Source organism: Panthera leo, chromosome B1 (genome assembly GCF_018350215.1).
Source record: "Panthera leo isolate Ple1 chromosome B1, P.leo_Ple1_pat1.1, whole genome shotgun sequence".
NCBI lineage: Eukaryota > Metazoa > Chordata > Mammalia > Carnivora > Felidae > Panthera > Panthera leo.
In genome coordinates, this window is record NC_056682.1 from 76,341,489 (window position 1) to 76,361,031 (window position 19,543).

The following is a 19,543-nucleotide window of genomic DNA, read 5'->3' on the forward strand; positions in this document are numbered from 1 at the left end:
GACGCGGGGTTCGAACTCACAGACCATGAGATCATGACCTGAGCCAAAGTTGGACACTTAACCAACTGAGCCACCCAGGTGCCCCGATGATATTTTTATAAGTGGTTGAATTGTTAGGCCCTGCCTATATTGAGTTCTGTATGCCTCTCAGCTCTCAGAGTGATTGGATATTTAAGATGAGAAAAGAACTGTCCAGTATCCATGATTTAGAGTATAACTTCATGCCAAAGTTCATATTGTTAGCCATTCTTGTTTAGGATTTTTTTTCTGCCTTCTTCCTGATACAGAGATGTGGAGTATGATTTTAAAGCCTGGCTATGCTTTTTTGTCAGTTTCATTTTTTCTCTTCTCATTGCCAAAACTGTCCTCTTGCCATATCAGCTGCTTTTTTCCCCCATTGATACTGTCTTTTCAGTTTTGTCTAAATATCTTCAGTAGCAGTCATTCTCATTTCTTATATATTTGAAACTAAAATTCACTCAGCTTAAGTGATCTTAAATTTTATGTAAGATAGTTGCTATTTGGAAAAAAAAAATAGTTCTTGGCTGGGCATCTGTTCCTATATATTTAAACCTTTAGCATAGAATATTTGAGATAGGAAATATTAAAAACAATTTTTTAAAGTTTTTATTTAAGTAATCTCTACACCCAGCATGGGGCTCAAACTCACGACCCTGACACCCCGAGATCAAGAGGTGCATGCTCCAACTGAGCCAGCTAGGAGCCCCAAGATAGGAAATATTTTCTGATTAACTCTCAAATAATCATAAAACTCAGTAAACAGAGTTCCTGTATTCTTCAAACATTTTGGGTAGTAGAGATTTAGTACATTCTGCTGAGTATTACTCTTCTACTTAAACATATGTATTACAGTAAATTCTTATCACAGTTATAGACCCCAACGTACATTGTTTGGTTGTTATTCGACTTTAAAGTCTGCTGTAACTTATCAGAGCTTTCATTATTTCGTTTGAATAAATTTAATACCTGAAGTCTTTAGTCTTTTGATGCTAGAATATCCACTGATATCTTTGTCTGTGAAAATTTGGTATTATTGTATCATTTATCTCATTAAAATTAGCCCTCTTGAAATATTGTTTAGACAAATGTACTACAACGGCAATTTATCTAGAAATATTTCATGGAACAGAATTGCTGTGTTCTGGTGTGTGTATATTCATATCTGTTATAACTTTGTGATACATTTTTCTAAAGCACAAAATGAATTATAGTCACTTAAGTTTAATGCAAAGTTCTAAGTCATATTTAGAACAAGGAACTGTCCAAGATCGCTCTCTCTGTTAACCCACTCATTCATTTATGCACCATTTATTGAACATCTGTATATTAAATAGGTTGGTGTTCTTTAAGCAGTGGAATCCACATATAATAGCAACTGCACGAAATAGAGGTTTTATTTTTCTCACATAACAAGGAATTTGAGATAGGCAGTTGCTGGTATTAGTGGCTCTGCTTAATAAGGTTCTATTTAGGGGTGCCTGGGTGGCTTAGTTGGTTAAGCATCCGACTTCGGCTCAGGTCATGATCTCGCGGTCTGTGAGTTCAAGCCCCGCATCGGACTCTGTGCTGACAGCTCAGAGCCTGGAGCCTGCTTCTGATTCTGTGTCTCCCTCTCTCTGCCCCTCCCCCACTCATGCTCTGTCTCTCTCTGTCAAAAATAAATAAACTTAAAAAAAAAAAAAAAGGTTCTATTTATTTTTTTTTTCAACATTTTTTATTTATTTTTGGGACAGAGAGAGACAGAGCATGAACGGGGGAGGGGCAGAGAGAGAGGGAGACACAGAATCGGAAACAGGCTCCAGGCTCCGAGCCATCAGCCCAGAGCCTGACGCGGGGCTCGAACTCACGGACCGCGAGATCGTGACCTGGCTGAAGTCGGACGCTTAACCGACTGCGCCACCCAGGCGCCCCAAAAGGTTCTATTTAATAAGCTTAAAGAGCTAAACACTTTCTACCTTTCCTTTTACTATTCTTCATGCATTGGCTTTCTCTCTATGCTTGTGCTTGTAAGCTTCGTGATATGAAGATGGCTACTGTACCTTTGGACATGACATTTTTGTTCAAGGGAGTGAGGAAAGTAGAAGAACAAAGGGTTATGCCAGCTACATCTGTTTTCCTTTTATCAAGCAAACCAAATCGTTTCATTAACACCTTTCAGCCTTTCTCATATCTGTTTGCCAGAACTTCTCATGGCCATTCAGATGCTAAGGATGCTGGAAAAGTAAGCATTTATCTTTCCAATCTTTGTAGTGGCAGAAAACTAGAGAGGAGGGGTTTAGGTGTTTGAGTTCTGTAATGTTTTTATACATCAAGTTAATAGCTTTCAAAATAACAGGTTATTATTGCATTTCACTTAAAATTTTTATTTTTAAGTGTTTATTTTTGAGAGAGAGAGAGAGAGAGAGAGACAGACAGACACAGACACGGAGAGACGGACGGATCCCAAGCAGGGGAGGGCAGAGAGTGAGGTAGACATAGAATGCGAAGTAGGTTCCAGGCTCTGAGCTGTCAGCACAGAGCCCGACATGGGGCTTGAACTCATGAACCTTGAGATCATGACCTGAGCCAAAGTGGGACGCTTCACCGGCTAAGCAACTCAGGTGCCACTCGCTTTTTTTTTTTTTTAAATGTTTATTTATTTTTGAGAGAGAGTGTGTGAGGGTAGGGGAGGGACAGAGAGAGAGGGAGACAGAGAATCCAATGCAGAGCTCTAACTCAAGAATTGTGAGATCATAATCTGAGCCAAAATTGGACGTTTAACTGACTGAGCTACCCAGGCACCCCTTACTCTTTTTTTTTTTTTTAAAGTAGGCTCCACACCCAACATGGAGTCCATTGTGGGGCTTGAACTCACCACCCTGAGATTATGACGTATGCTGAAATCAAGAGTCGCATGCCCTACCAACTGAGCCAGCCAGGCCACCTCTATTTCATTCTTGAAACAAGAAATATGCGTTCATTCATCAGTTATCTGATAAGACTTTGGGCAAGAGATGCTGGGTTAGCCAGTCTGTATTACCTGTCACAGTCTATTAAATACAGTTGTTATACATTGTTGAAAGCCTGCTTCACCTACCTTAGTACCTTGTGAGTTTAGGCAAGTTAGTTATGTTTCAGATTCCTCATCTATTAAGTGAAGATAATAGAAGTTTTTGTAAGAGATAATTAAAAATGCTAATTTATGTAAAGCACTTAGCATAGTGTATAGCTTATAGTAATCACTCAATGCTTATATGTGGTTATTGTTTGTATTTTTAAATTATTTATTTTGTGTTGGGATTTAAAAAAATTGAAATAGTACAGAAACAGAGTAAAACAGTTTTCCCCAACTACTGTTAGCTGATTGATTTATAATTATATTAGTTATGTGTTGCTGTGTAACAAGTTATCTCAAAACTTTACAGCTTAAAGCAATAATAAATATTTACCAGCTCACAGTTTCTGTGGGTCAGGAATTTGGGAGCAAACTGGCAGGATAGTTCTGGCTTAGAGTCTCTAATGTTGCAATTCAGATGTTGGCTGAGGTTTTATTCATCTGAAGACTCAACTGGGGCTGGATGACCAGCTTCCAGGGCTACTTACTTGATTGGCAAGTTGATGCAAACTATTGGCTGGAGACCTCAGTTCCCCTCCAGGTGGGCCTTTTACATAGCTTCTTGAATATCCTCATGACATGGTGACTGATTTTTTTCTTAGAATAAGTGATATAAGGGAAGCCATAAAGTTCTTAATGACATAGCCTTGAACGTCACTGGTTACTTCAGCTGAACTCTCTTGGCATGTAGAACAGCCCTAATTAAGTGTGGGAGGGCATTTCTTTTGCTGTACTTGTGTTCTGGTTTGTAGAGGAAGGGATGGGACAGTTTGATTGCTTTTGATTGCTGATATTTTCTTTTTCCTTAAAGCAATCTTAATTTGAGATGTCTCTTTTTTTTGATTAATAACTGTGTTCTTAATCATAGAAAGGAACTTATGAAAAACAAATAGGTTGCTTTAAGCCATTCACCTGAAGATTTGAAAAGCCTATCTAATGTAAAACATTAGATAATTCTGTGATATTATTCATGGCAATAAGATTCAAGAATACAATTATATTATCCAGTGTTTCTCAGAAAAGCCTTTGGAAGAATGTTACTCCTGTGAAAAGCTCTTGTCAGAAAAAAAAGATTCCATTGTTAAATAAATTGTAGGAAATCCATGCATTGGTTATCTAACTTTTGGAGACATAAAAATATAGTAGCATATCGTATTGTGAATATGAATATTGTGGCAATCCTATTGTGTAAACATCTCTAGCCTTGTTTAATCCAGTATTTCTCAGACTACATGGAAACTTTTTGCTTAATACTGCTTTTGTAGACATATCGTAGTTCAGTGAAAATTTTTAAATTTTATGAAAGGTAAAATGAACAGGGAGAAATGAGATGGTTTTGTTACTTTCTCTAGTACATGAGTTATTGAAAACTATAAAGATGATAATTCATTATCAGTAAAACATGCTTTTTACTATAGTGACGTTTTTCTTTTAATTTTCTTGTATTACATGACTTTGCCATTTTAATTCTACATTGTTGCCTCTAGTTGGAGGATCTTACTTTTCTCTTGTCTTTGATACAAATGGCAAATGGCTTGAGGTTTTTATTTTGTTGGTTTTTTTTAAGATTTACTAAGACATAGAGGTAGGGGCACTTGGGTGGCTCAGTTGGTTAAATGTACGGCTTTACTCAGGTCATCATCTCATGGTTTGGTTTGTGGTGAGTTTGAGCCCTGCGTTGGGCTCTGTGCTGTCAGTAAGGAACCTGCTTCAGATCCTCTGTCCCCCTCTCTCTCTGCCCCTACCCTGTGTACATGTGTGTGCTCTATCTCAAAAATGAACATTTAAAAAAAAAATGACATACAGTTAAATTCACCCTTTTTAGGTATACAGTTTTATGAAATGTGGCAGATATATTTGTGTATCTAGTACCACAATCAAGATACCAAAATTTCATTACTCTCAAGTCTTCTCATGATTTTTTGATTAATTCTGTCCCTCTATCCTCAGCCCCTGGCAACACTGATCCAGTTTCTCTCCCTATACTTTTGCCTTTTCCAGAATGTCATATAAATGAAATCATACAATATGTAGCTTTTGTGTATAACTTGCTGGACTTAGCATAATGTTTTTGATATTAATTTGTATTGTAAATGATATCAATAATTTGTTCCTTATTATTGCTAGTAAGTATTCTATTGTATGATTGTACCACAACTTGTTTATCCATTTACTAGTTGGTGGACATTTGAATTGTTTCTAGTTTTTGGTGATTATGAATAAAGCTTCCGTAAACATTCATGTACAGATCTTTATGTGGACAAATGAATTTATGAAATTGTTGTCAGGATCCATAGATCTTTCTGTTCTGTTATATTCAACATGAGACTTATGGCATAGATTCCAAGATAACTACTCTAGTTCTTGCTGTTTTTCAGTGGCTTACATAAGAGGAAGGAGGAAAGTTGCAAAGATAAGTTGTGTTCTTTCCTTTAAGAGTAATAGCCAGAAGTTGCACATACTACTGCCTGTCCTCATTGGTCAGAACTTGGTGACATGGCAGGTAATGTCAAGGAAATCTAGAAAGGAAATTTTTTGCCTGGGTCTCATGTACCAGACTAGAAACTCTGTATTATTATAGAAGAAGAAAAAAATGTAAATTGGGAGATGTTACAGTCTGTGACACAGCATTGTAATTTCCCCTCAACTTCACCCTATTAATAAGTTTCTGGTGACTATAGACATGTGTAAGGTCACATTCATTTAGGTTTGGATTCTTAGGGACAAATTGGATACTTTGGGATTAGCACTTTTTAAAAAGTAAATACATTTTTGAAGGATGCATATAAATAAAAGAAGCTTACTCTTGATTTACTTTACAAATGAGTAGTCAGGTTCAGAGACAAAATGTGATTTGTCACAAGAAATAGAAAATATCTAGTTGGGGCATAAATTGTGATTGCACTCTGTCCGAGTTTTCTGCTATACCTTTCTCTGGCCACATATTTGAGGAAAAATTAGGAAAGATTATACAGAAAATATAGCTTTACTTTGAAGCATTAGAATTTTCTCTGTATTACAGTTTTTCCAGTTTTATAAATCTTTTGAAGAGAAGATAATTATTTTTCATCTGTATGTGTTTCTTGGTATTCTGAAAATACAACTGACTTAGATTTAAAATATTTTATTAATATAACCATTGAAGAAAGTAATCATCATGCCCAATTAAAATCCTAATTCAAAACTTGTGAAGGTTGATTTGAATTCTTTGAATAATATGCTTTAAAATTTCTATAATCTTGTACATTAAACTATAACCTATAGAAAGCATATTATGCCACCCTGAAGGTTGCTATAAAAATTGTTTATGAAGTTCAGGCCAAGACTAAAATATGTTGAAATGGAGAGTTGTGAAAAATGTTCTGTATGGCATAGGAGACCAAATCATGCTAAAATGCAGAAAAAGACTATACATCAGTTTCTAGGCTACATTATTCAAAAAAATACAACCATAAAAAAGGTAATAAGATTACATTTTCACATTTCACGGCTAGTAAAGTGCATTAGGCTGCTCAGATATTCATAACTTACTATGACATTTGGGAAGATTACATTTTGTAGTGCAGAGCCATTACTACAGCTCAGATAATAACTAGCCAATGCCTAGACTTGGATTATGATCCTTGTCATTGAAAACAAATTTGTGTTTTGAAGGTTGATCAGCTTCAAATAACTATTAGAAAGGGTTAACGTGACATACTGTAGACCCTGTGCATGCTTTTTAGGTATAATAGATATGCATACATATAGTATATCAAATACGCCACACATTTGTATGTACCAATTTCTGCCATCAATTTTTTCCTTGAAAGGTATATTTTATAATATTTAAAGCAATGGAGAAATATTTAAAACACCTGTCTGGATACTGCTCTCACAGTATAAACTCAATTTAAAAGCTGGTGAAATATTTGGGTTTTTTTTGAAATTACTTTAAAAAATTAATTCTGTAGCTTCTTGGAAGGGTGGTTACGGGTAGAAATAAACACAGATTAAAATGAAAGATTGATGTAAGTAATATTAAAGGTGAAGGTAAGGTCTTCTAAGTTAGTTGCAACTAGATTTTTGACTATTTAGACCTGTGTGGAGAATGTCCAAACATGTATATATTAAAAACTCTCCCTTTGCTCTTTTCCCCCAGATGCTTATTTGACTTTCCAGAGGCAATCACTATTTAATTTTTTTGTTTTAATGCTTATTTAGATTAGAGAGTGTGAGCATGGGAGGGGAAGAGAGAGAGAGGGAGACACAGAATCAGAAGCAGGCTCCAGGCTCTGAGCTGTCAGCACAGAGTCCGATGTGGGGCTTGAACCCATGAAATGGGAGATCATGATCTGAGCTGATGTCGGACACATAACTGACTGAGCCACCCAGGCACCCTGGCAATCACTATTTAGTTTCTTGTGTATCATGCTTAGGTAATACTTACATATCCATATCCATATCCATATCCATATCCATATCCATATCCATATGTTTTGCATTCAAATTGTAGCCTACTGTTCACTTTTTTTTTTCATCTTGATTTTCTCACCTAAACAATGTATTTTAGAGATCTCTTCATGTCAGATGGAACTGCCTTATTCTTTTCAGTGCCTGCATCATATATATCATTATATAGTCATATATGACTTTGCTAACCATTACCTTATAATGTGTTTTTAAATTTTTTATGTTTTAAATTTTATTAAAAAATATTTTTTAACATTTATTTATTATTGAGAGATAGAGAGAGCATGAGCATGAGAAGGGCAGAGAGAGGAGGAGACACAGAATTTGAAGGAAGCTCCATCCTCTGAGCTGTCAGCACAGAGCCTGATGCAGGGCTCGACCCCACCAACTGAGCCGAAGTTGGATGCTTAACCGACTGAGCTACCTAGGCGCCTCACCCTTGTAATGTTTTTTTGAGGGATTGTTTCTTCTATTTTCTGTTCAAAATGTACTACAATGTTCTTATATCTAACATCATTACCTAAATATATCTGTAGAATAAATTTCTAGTTGTTAAGACAGTTATTTGTGTGTGGCTTCTTCTATTTAACATTATTCTTTTGAGATTATTTTTATTTATTTATTTTTCTTTTTCAAGAGGACATTGATGTATATTGGTAACTGTGTTAGTAGTTCCAATATCAAATATTTTTCTCATTTATAGTAATTTTTCAGTTGAAGTCCTTGGTTTTGCAGATATGTATCACATCATCTCAAAACAATTGTAATTTAAATTCCTCCATTCTGATATTTATACTTGTTGCTCCCTTTTGACCAACTGTGTCTTCTGTATCTTCAGAATAATATCAAATGATGGTGATAATAGTGCATCCTAATCTTGTTTCTGACTTTCATGAGACTCATTCCAATTTTCCTATTTGAGCATGATGCTGGCTTTTCAGGTGTGATTGTTATATTGTATTCTTAAAGGAAGTCTTTTACTATTAATAAATGTAATAAAGTATGATGGAACTATTAAACCACCATTTAGCAATGCCACAGTAATAACATTTACAGGTAAGATCCATCAATCAATGCATAAAACTGGAATAAACTCTATTTAGTTGTGTCTGTTATTCTTTAATGAGCTGTTGTATTTTGTTTTGTAATGTATGGTGAAAAACAAGATACTTGTATAGCCTCAAGGTGTTTCCACAAGATGAGTAATAATTTAAACATGAAATATAGTAACTTTAAGATGGAAAAAAAAATCTGACAAACACCATCTTTTTTTTTTTAATTTTTTTTTTTTAACGTTTATTTATTTTTGAGACAGAGAGAGACAGAGCATGAACAGGGGAGGGGCAGAGAGAGAGGGGGACACAGAACCCAAAGCAGGTTCCAGGCTCTGAGCCATCAGTTCAGAGTCCGACGCAGGGCTCGAACTCACAGACCGTGAGATTGTGACCTGAGCTGAAGTCAGATGCTTAACCAACTGAGCCACCCAGGCGCCACGACAAACACCATCTTAAACAACTGGTCAAAGCTAACTTTAACCAGAAGTGAGGCATAATGACAATTAGGTACCATTGAAATGATATGCTGAGTAGGACATACATCACTTCTGGGATATTTTTGCCAAAAATGCATAACTTGAATGTAAACATGAAAAAAATGTCCATATTGGAAAAGTCTATAAAATATCTGGCACATATGCTTCAAAAACATCAAAAACATGAAAGTCAAAGGATGCCTGTGCACCGGTATCAGTATGGAGAAGACTAGGGGGGTACTGATTGTGGATCAGAAAAAGGACTTGAGGGCAAGAAGTGGCAACATTTGAAGAAGATCTGTAGATTTGTTGGTAGTATTATATCAATGTTAAGTTTATGGTTTTAATTATTTTATTACGATTATATAATATACTCATATTATGGGAAGCTTGGTAAAGGGTATACAGGAATTCTATACTATTTTGCAGCTTTTTGAACATTTGAGGTTATTTCAGAACAAAAAGCTAAAGACAAAACAAGCAAATAATATTCACAAAACCAAATAAAAAAAGAGTTCGTATGTAGTTAACAGAATTTTTGTGTGGATTAGAGAACCAAACATGTATACTTCATAGCCAAGACAATGTAGCTAGCAGAATTGGCCCAGTCACACCAAGGGGCTCTTTTAGCAGAAACCCAGCTGTCCTTTCCTAATGCTAGATATTACTGTTGATACAAAGAATTATACACTAAAATCTCTGCCAGAGCTTTCCCAGAAGAATCAAATGCTTTTACTACTGTACTAGCCAGGAATTCCTGTCTCCCTTCATGCACATTATTGTCTCATATTGTTCATTTTTCCATTTTTTTATTCCTCTTGCCCCTGTGTATCTTTGGCAGAACTTGGGAGAAACATCAATCCTTGGCTACAAGGAGTATTAATTGATTTTCTAATTCTGAACCTTCCTTGTTTTTCTGGAGTAAACTCTATTTGGTTGTGTCTGTTTTTCTTTTATGAGCTGTTGGATTTTGTTTTGTAAAAAGTTCGCTTTCTCCTAATTCTTGAGCACCTTTTGGGTTTAGGAATGCATAATGTAAAACTGAGATGTATTCAGAAAGACAGGAGTGTAGGTGAATCATGTATGTAATGTTTCTGACAGACATTTAAAAAAAATCTAGTTAGCAAGGATAGCTCTGCAAAGGTAATTCCAGAAGTAGTTTAATTCCTTTAAACGATGGGGATTTGTTAAAATTTAAAAAATTCTCTGTGGGAGGACACTGAGTGAGATAGCAACAACACGGGGATAGGTCAGTATATCTTTCTCTGGATGAATTTTTTTGATATTCTCAATGAAATATATTTTGACTACTACTTTGGGGGTATGATTATGTTTAAGTTATTCTAATTATTGACAGGGAAAAAAAGGGATCAAAATCAATAGGTAAAATAAACTAGGAATTTGGCAAATATTAACTCTAAGTTCTGTATCCACTCTGAGTGTTTTCCAGCTTTTCATTTTTGTTGTGAGCTGTATTTTGTATAGGTAACAAGCACCTCTAGGTTGCTATGGGTAGTTCACAGAGTTCATAAGTCATAAATGAAATACTGATTTAGAAGCAGTTATAGAGCTAAAAGTTAGATCTTTATTGGTGTCAGGGCAATAGATAGTGGTTTACCTAAGATATCCTGTATTTCTTTTCTGTTGAAAATTATTTCCATTTTTATATTGCAACTCTTGCTTGACTTTGTGCTATCTTAACTTTGAATTTTCTTTAGAAGCTTTATTTTTTAGAGCTCTGTGTGTGTGTGTGTGTGTGTGTGTGCGCGCGTGTGCTTATGAACCCTTTTGTTGTAGAGAGTAGAAAAGAATGTGTATGGGTATGTACTGCCAACCTAAAGCTTAGGAGTGAGCTCAATATAAGCTCTAAAGCTTATATTGAAAAAGCACTAAAGCTTTTAATTTTTTTCCCTCTTTTTGGAAGTTGGTAGGAGGGCAGTTTGATTTGGAAATGAATTTCATTATCCAAGAAGGTGAGAGTATCATCTGCATGGTGGACCTCCTAGAAAAATGTGACATTACTTGCCAAGCAGAAGTCTGGAGCATGTTTACAGCGATTCTGAAGAAAAGCATACGAAATCTTCAAGTCTGCACCGAAGTAGGCCTTGTTGAGAAAGTGCTTGGGAAAATTGAAAAAGTTGACAATATGATAGCAGGTATGATTTTTTCTGTAGCACAATGGATGTGAAGAAATAAAGTTTGATTCTTAAATACTGTATTTTTCCTATTTAGTAATATTTAAGAAATGTATGAGCATCTAACTTGTGCCTAGAACTTCAGTGTTTAAACTCTTAAATAAGCACAGTATATTTCAATCCTTTAAGGAATATAAGTTGATTAATTGTTTTGTTGTTTTCTTTTGTTTCCAGATCTTTTAGTTGACATGTTGGGAGTGCTGGCTAGCTATAATTTGACGGTTCGAGAACTAAAGCTATTCTTCAGTAAACTTCAAGGAGATAAAGGACAATGGGTAAAAAAAAACCCTGAATACCCTTTGCTATTTGAAAGTTTCCCTCTCCTGAAATACATTAGTTGCTTTTAAGCAGCTGTTATTATTATACAGGGGTAAATGTCAAATTGAAAGGAAGAGATCAATCAAAATAGAATTTAGGTCTTTATAGCTACTTTTGCCATGACCCAACACAGGTGTATACTAAAGAGAACTGAATGTCCCAGGCAGGCTCAAACTTGGCCCTTCTTCAAATTGTTAGTCTTCAGATATACAATTAACATTTATTAGAGGAAAAGGGTTAGGATAGAGAAGGAAAAGTGTTGGGTAGTCTGCTTCTCTTTTTTATTGACACGAGTAGTTTAGCTGTAGCCCTTAAACTTGAATATCCACTCATTGAACAAAAGGTCTGCAGTTAATTGGATCCACCTTCCATAGTTGCAATTTAATGGTCCTTTGTAATGAATGGCAGTAGTGGTCAACTTATTTTGAACTCCAGGTGCCTTAGCAAACTGTTTTTTCCTACCACTTGGTTACTTACCTCTTAGAGGAATACTGGTAAATATTTTCTTCATTTTTTGTTGGATATCTGGGGTTATTTTAGTGCTCTTTAGAGATTATTGCCCACAGCAACTGATTGCTAATCTAGCTCTGTTGAAATCTATCTAAATTGGTGCTTTGCAATTGTACACTTTAGTTTATTGTGTTACAATGGTTAGACTCTAGCTTCTTTATATCAAGTTCTAGCTCTCTGTCTGTCTTTAAGATTTCAGGACTGGGAGCACCTGGCTGGCTCAGTTGGTAGGACATGCTACCTTTGATCTCAGGGTCATGAGTTCAAGCCCCACATTGGGTGTGGTGCTTACTTAAAAAATAAAAAAGCTTTCATCATTGATTTCTTAGCAATTTTATTATGTTTCTTGGAGTGGCTTACCTTGTGTTTATTCTTTTTTGTTGTTGTTAATTTAAGCCCAAGTTAGTTAGCATATAGTGCAACAGTGATTTCAGGGGTAGATTCCTTAATGCCCCTTATCCATTTAGCCCATCCTCCCTCTCACAACCCCTCCAGTAACCCTCTGTTTGTTCTCCATATTTAAGAGTCTCTTATGTTTTGTCTCCCTCCCTGTTTTTATATTATTTTTGCTTCCCTTCCCTTGTGTTCATCTGTTCTGTGTCTTAAAGTCTTCATATGAGTGAAGCCATATGATATTTGTCTTTCTCTAATTTTGCTTAGCATAATACTCTCTAGTTCCATCTACGTAGTTGCAAATGGCAAGATTTCATTCTTTCTTGAGTGCCAAGTGGTACTCCATTGTATATATACACCACATCTTCTTTATCCATTCATCCATTCGATGGACGTTTGGGCTCTTTCCATACTTTGGCTATTGTTGATAGTGCTGCTATAAACATTGGGGTGTGTGTGTCCTTTCGAAACAGCACACCTGTATCCCTTGGATAAATACCTAGTAGTGCAATTGCTGGGTCGTAGGGTAGTTCTATTTTTAATTTTTTGAGGAACCTCCATACTGTTTTCCAGAGTGGCCGTACCAGTTTGCATTCCTACCAGCAGTGCAAAAGAGATCCTCTTTCTCCACATCCTCACCAACATCTGTTGTTGCCTGTTTTTTAATGTTAGCTATTCTGACAGGTGTGAGGTGGTATCTCATTGTGGTTTTGATTTGTATTTCCCTGATGATGAGTGATGTTGAGCATTTTTTCATGTGTCAGTTGGCCATCTGGATGTCTTCTTTGGAGAAGTGTCTACTCATGTCTTTTGCCCATTTCTTCACTGGATTATTTGTTTTTTGGGTGTTGAATTTGGTAAGTTCTTTATAGATTTTGGATACTAACCCTTTTATCTGATATGTTGTTTGCAAATATCTTCTCCCATTCTGTCGGTTGCCTTTTAGTTTTGCTGATGGTTTCCTTTGCTGTGCAGAAGCTTTTTATTTTGATGAGGTCCCAGTAGTTCATTTTTGCTTTTGTTTCCCTTGCCTGTGGAGACGTGTTGAGTAAGAAGTTGCTGTGACCAAGCTCAAAGAGGTTTTTGCCTACTTTCTCCTCGAGGATTTTGATGGCTTCCTGTCTTGCATTTAGGTCTTTCATCCATTTTGAGTTTATTTTTGTGTATGGTGTAAGAAAGTGGTCCAGGTTCATTTTTCTGTATGTTGCTGTCCAGTTTTCCCAGCACCACTTGCTGAAGAGACTGTCTTTATTCCATTGGATTGGATAGTCTTTCCTGCTTTGTCAAAGATTAGTTGGCCATATGTTTGTAGGTCCATTTCTGGGTTCTCTGTTCTGTTCCATCTATCTGAGTATCTGTTCTTGTGCCGGTACCATACTGTCTTGATGATTACAGCTTTGTAATACAGCTTGAAGTTCGGGATTGTGATGCCTCCTGCTTTGGTTTTCTTTTTCAAGATTGCTTTGGCTATTCAATGTCTTTTCTGGTTCCATACAAATGTTAGGATTGTTTGTTCTAGCTCTGTCAAGAATGTTCGTGTTATTTTGATAGGCATTGCATTGAATATGTAGATTGCTTTGGGTAGTATCAACATTTTAACAATATTTGTTCTTCCTATCCAGGAGCATGGAATATTTTGCCTTTTTTTTTTTTTTTTGTCTTCTTCAATTTCTTTCATAAGCTTTCTGTAGTTTTCAGTGTATAGATTTTTCACCTCTTTGGTTAGATTGATTCCTAGGTATTTTATGGTTTTTGGTCCTTGTGTTTATTCTTATTACACTTGTGGTATTTGGACATTTATAATAGAATTTTCAGCAAATTTGGAAACATTTTGGTCATTATTTTTTTAAGTGTCATGTTTTTGTCCCTCCCTCCTCCTTCTGGGACTATAATTACATGTATGTTAGCTCTCTTGATAGTGCCCAGTAGGTCACTGAGATCTGTTCACTTGTTTTTCAGCCTTTTCCCTTTGTGTTTCATTTTAGATTGCTTTTTATATTACTGTATTTTTAAAGTAACCGCTCTTTTGTTTCTCCTGCAGTGTGTTAATTCTATCCAGTAAAATTTTCAGAGTTCAGATATTTTTATTTCTAAAGATTCTGTTCAGTTCTTTTAATATCTTTTATTTTTCCTCATTATGTTCATGTTTTCCTTTAAATCCTTGGGACTATTGAGCATATTTATAATATAATAGTTGCTCTCATGTTATTTTCTACTAATTCTATCATCTTTATCATTTTCTAGATCAGTTTTTTACTCATGGATTTTGTGTCTGCTTATAGGTCATATTTTCCTGCTTCTAATGCTAGTGATTTTAGATCCAGTGATGTTAGATACACTGAATTGTTCCTGGTTGAGTGCTAGATTTTGTCATATTCTTTTTCAGATTGTTAGACTGTTTTTGTAGATGGATAAATTATTTGTGGATCAACTTTACTCTTACAGACTAGTTTAAAAGTTTTGTTTTGGTCAGGTCTAGATTGTCTGTTATTCTAAGGCTAGTTTAGCTTCCTTATTCAGGCCTGATTCTTTTAGGGTCTCTCTGAATGACCCTACATCTGAGATACGGGGTAAGAGGTAGTGTAAGGCTCTGTGGGCATTCCACTGTACCTAGTAGGGTCTCAATTTCTGGCTGTATAGTAGCTGTAAAAATTCTTTGACTTATAGCTTTCAATATCTTGGCCTCACCTTGTTCAGTTTTATGATAGGCATGGATAGTTTGGTATTAAGTCAAGGAGGATTAAGATCAGTGTAGATTTTGGAACTTCTTACCTGCATAGCTCTTTTCTCTGTAGTACTCTGCTTGAAGCTTTCATCCTCCTCAGACTACCCCACACTGCAATTTCTGTCTCATTAAGTCAATGAGAACTTCACATTCTGTTTGGTTTCCCTTTTCCTGTGCAGTGGTATGGAAATTGCATCCTGGTAGAAAATCTGGTAATCTCATGGCTCATTTTGTTTCCTTTTCTCAAGTATCAGTGTCTTGAGCTACTTCTTCCATGTCTAAAAACAGTTTCTGTTTCATACATTTTATCCAGTATTCTAGTTGCTTAGAGTGAGTTGATAAGTCTAGACCCTGGTACTGTGTCATGGCCAGAAGAGAAAGTACAGATCTTCTTTGACTTGGAGTGGGGCTCCATTTTGATAAACACATTGTAAGTTGAAAATGTTAAAAGGTGAAAATACATTTAATACACCTAACTTATCAAACATCATAGCTTAGCCTATCAGAACACTTATATTAGCCTACAGTTGGGCAAAATCATGTAACACAAAGCCTGTTTTGTGATACAGTGTTGAATATATCATGTAATTTATTGCATACTGAATTCAAAGTGCAAAACAGAAAGGTTGTGTGGGTACAGAATGGTTGTAAGTGTATCAGTTGTTTATCCTTGTGACTTTGTGGCTGGCTGGGAGCTGTGACTTGTTGCCACTGCCCAGCATCCCGAGAGAGTATTGCACTGCATGTTGCATGTCACTGCCTGGGAAAAGATTAAAATTCAAAGTTCAAAGTACTATTTCTACTGAATGCATATAGCTTCACCATTTTTCTTTACCATTTTTCTTCACCATTGTGAAGAAAAAAATTCTAAGTTGGACCATCAGAAGTCAGGGACTGTATATATACTAGTTTCATTTTAGTTTTGATTTATATTCAGTGTCTTTATTCTGAATATATAATGAGTACATTTCTGTTGGTGAATATAGAAAACTCTGAGAAAATAGCAATGGATATGAATAAATGTGTATTTATAGAGATAGAAACCCAACAATCAAATAAACACAAAGTCAGTAATAATTAGAGATGTTCAAATTAAAACAAAATTGGTATGTTACTTTATGTCTATTAGTGTTAAGGCTTATAAAGTTGGATAATAGCAAATATAACTGGGGGGATAGGGTTATTTTAAACTTGTGTTCTAGTGGTTGGAGTAAACTCATTTAGCCAAACTTGAGTAATCTAGCACTAATTAGTTGCATAAATTTATACTCAAACCCAGTGACTTAGTAATTTCCTCCTGAGTGGGTGTTGTATGAAATTCTCAGTTTCATAAGGAAAATACACTTGAGGATGTTCAATGTTCTCATTGTTTTTGATGGCACTGAATTGTCACCATAGGGGTTTATTGTTATGATAGTAGATAGATTAAATGTATTGGATGCATAGAATAGATTATTATATGGCAGTTAGAATCAATGTAAAAGTTAATATGAATAGATGCAAGAAGCAGAAAGAAACAGATTCATATATCTGACCAAAGATCCTTTAAATTATGAGGATCACACAAAAATACTTTTGAAGGAACACATAAAAAGATTAAAGGTATTTACATAGTTGCTTATGTGATTGGGAGTAGAATGACAATAGGTTTAGGGCATAAAGGGAAAAATAATGAACTGTTAATAAAAGGATCAGGCCTTGGGGTGCCTCCTTGGCTGATTTGGTGGAACATGCAACTCTTGGTCTTGGGTTGTGAGTTTGAGCACCACATTGGATGTAGAGATGACTTAAAAATAAAATCTTTAAGCCCCGCCCCGCAAAAGAAACCCCGAAACATACAAAACCGAGCAAGGCCTTGCTCAGTCATTAACCATTCATAGAATGGTTAACACTATATATATTTTTATTTTTGACTGCAGCTGATTTTGGTTATTTCATTTTTATTGATTTAAAAAAATCAATATGATTGTATACTTTTATAATTGTGTGGTGTCGCTAATTGAAAATTTCTTGATCACTTAAGAATGAAGCTTTCCACTTAACATTTAGGTAAAAGATTGCTGGACTCTTCTCGATAGTCATGATAACTAAGAGCAGATACCAAATAAGATGAAAGCAAGCCAGTGATTTCACTTGTGGTTTGACCCTGTTTTGAACTTTTAATGAAGAATGTACTACACTTTATCCTATTTACTTGTAAACTGATTAAAATGATAATGTATATCTGATCTTTGCTTTTCCTTATAAATAAGCCTTTTTATTTTAGCTATTGGTTGTTTTGTGTATCACAGGAGACTTGTGGGTCAAAGAGGCATTAAATAAATGTAGTGTTACAACTTTTTTACATGCTATATAGTTAAGGTAATATTGGAAATATGATAGGGAGCTTGGATCCAGTTTCAGAGGTCAGGGAAGACTGCCATAAGGAAGTAACCATTAAGGTCAGCTCTAAAAGATGGAGAAGATTTATATTTAGTTAAGAGGGGAGGGAAGTAGGCCTAGTGAGAACATTTTAAGCTGAAGGAATAGTTTGTGTTCAGGCCCTGTTGTTAGGAAGAAGGCAGAGAGGGCTTTGTGGATGGAGTGCAGAGAGAGAGGAAGATAGAAATGCAAAATGAGGCTAGTGAGGTAGATAGAGTATCTTGAGGGCTATGTTAAGAGTTTTGACCTTTTAAAATATACAAAATAGACTTTTGTAAAGTCTATTTATTTATTTTGAGAGAGAAAGAGAGGGAGAGAGAATGCGAGCAGGAGAGAGGGAGGGAGAATCCCAAGCAGGCTCTGTTCTCACAGCATGGAGCCAGATGTAGGGCTCGAACTCACGACCTGAGATAGGACCTGAGCCCCAAAAAAGAGTTGGGCGCTTAAACACTGAGCCACCCAAGGTGCCCTAAAAGGGGGTTTTGGTCTTTATTTTAAAGACAATGAGAAGCTATAGGAGAGGTAGCATAATAGGTGAGAGTGTAGTGATTTAAAGTATGGGCTCTGAAGTCAGGCTGAGTTCTGATCCCAGCTTTGCTACTGGCTAGTTATGTTACCTTCGAAATGTTCCTCTGCCTCTGAGTCCTCCTCTATAAAATGGGATAATAATAGTACCACCCCTAGGATGGTTATAAGGTTAAAATATTTTTATTGTTTCTTTAAAAACAGTCTTCAACAGGGTAATATAGTAAGCATTATTTATTTGTTAAATTTAAAAAGTGTTTTAAAGAGAGATGGGTGATGGGTTGATGTAGTTTGTAATTTTAAAAGATAATTTTTGCTGTAGTGTGGAGAAGTTTCAAGTGTCGGGTGCTATTGGCACTTTTATCAAACACCTTATACCTTCCATCATATTATGAAAATGGCATAGACTACATTGTATATTTCTTTAAGATAGTGAAAATAACATTCTTTTTATATGCTTTTAGTTTAAAACATTTTTTGGTTATTCTTGAGTATATTAAAGTATGAGTATATGAAAAATAAGTTGTTTTATGGTGAATAATGCAGTTAATGAATTGTTGATTATTTTCATAGCCTCCACATGCTGGGAAGTTGCTGTCTGTGTTAAAGCATATGCCTCAGAAGTATGGTCCTGATGCCTTTTTCAACTTTCCAGGAAAGAGCGCTGCAGTAAGTAAATTTTAATGAGGATATCACTTGGAATGCTTTCCTTGGTTTCCCGAAAGGATAGCTCTGTAAACACCCCTGATAGGTTTTGTGTTAGGCAGAAACTTCTTTGTACAACCTAAATTCCTTACAGCAGTTATTCGTGTTACTTTTTCCTGTTTTAGAAGTGAAGAAATACAGGCTCAAAGAAGTTAAGAAAGCTGCCCATTTACAGCTTGGGACAACAGTGGACTAAGAAGAACCCAGTTCTTTTAAACATAAGCCATGTTGTCTTCAGAATTTTCCTCTGAATTCTCAAATAGATATTTAGGTGTAACACTTTCACTTTCTATCTTACTGAACATCTTTCTTTAGCCTTGTATTTCCCCACTCCTGTTTCTTTTACACCTGGTGTATAGAATGACAATAACTCTTTGAAACTTTTTGGCAAGAGTTCCTAACTTGTGAATTGCCAAATTTTATCAGTTTCAGCATTCTTTTTTTTTGTTTAAATTTATTTAATTATTTTGAGAGAGAGAGAGAGAGAGAAAGAGAGAGAGAAAGAGAGAAAGCCAGAAAGCCCACGTGGGTGTGAGCAGGGGAGGGGTGGAGAGGGAGAATCCCAAGCAGGTTCCCTGCTGTCACCGTAGAGCCCCAGGCAGGGCTTGATCTCACTAACTGTGAAATCATGACCTGAGCTGAAAGCAAGAGTC

General features: G+C 35.7%; 1 protein-coding gene across 2 annotated transcripts in view; it reads left to right on the top strand.

Moving 5' to 3' along the window:
* The window catches only part of LRBA (LPS responsive beige-like anchor protein), a 794,075-nt gene that overhangs the window by 86,039 nt on the left and 688,493 nt on the right, over positions 1-19,543 (top strand). For both annotated transcript variants that reach the window (XM_042935320.1, XM_042935319.1), the window contains exons 3-5: positions 11,023-11,254; positions 11,468-11,568; positions 18,759-18,854. In XM_042935320.1, coding sequence (XP_042791254.1) covers positions 11,023-11,254; positions 11,468-11,568; positions 18,759-18,854 — 429 coding nt within the window. The remainder of the gene's footprint in view (positions 1-11,022; positions 11,255-11,467; positions 11,569-18,758; positions 18,855-19,543) is intronic.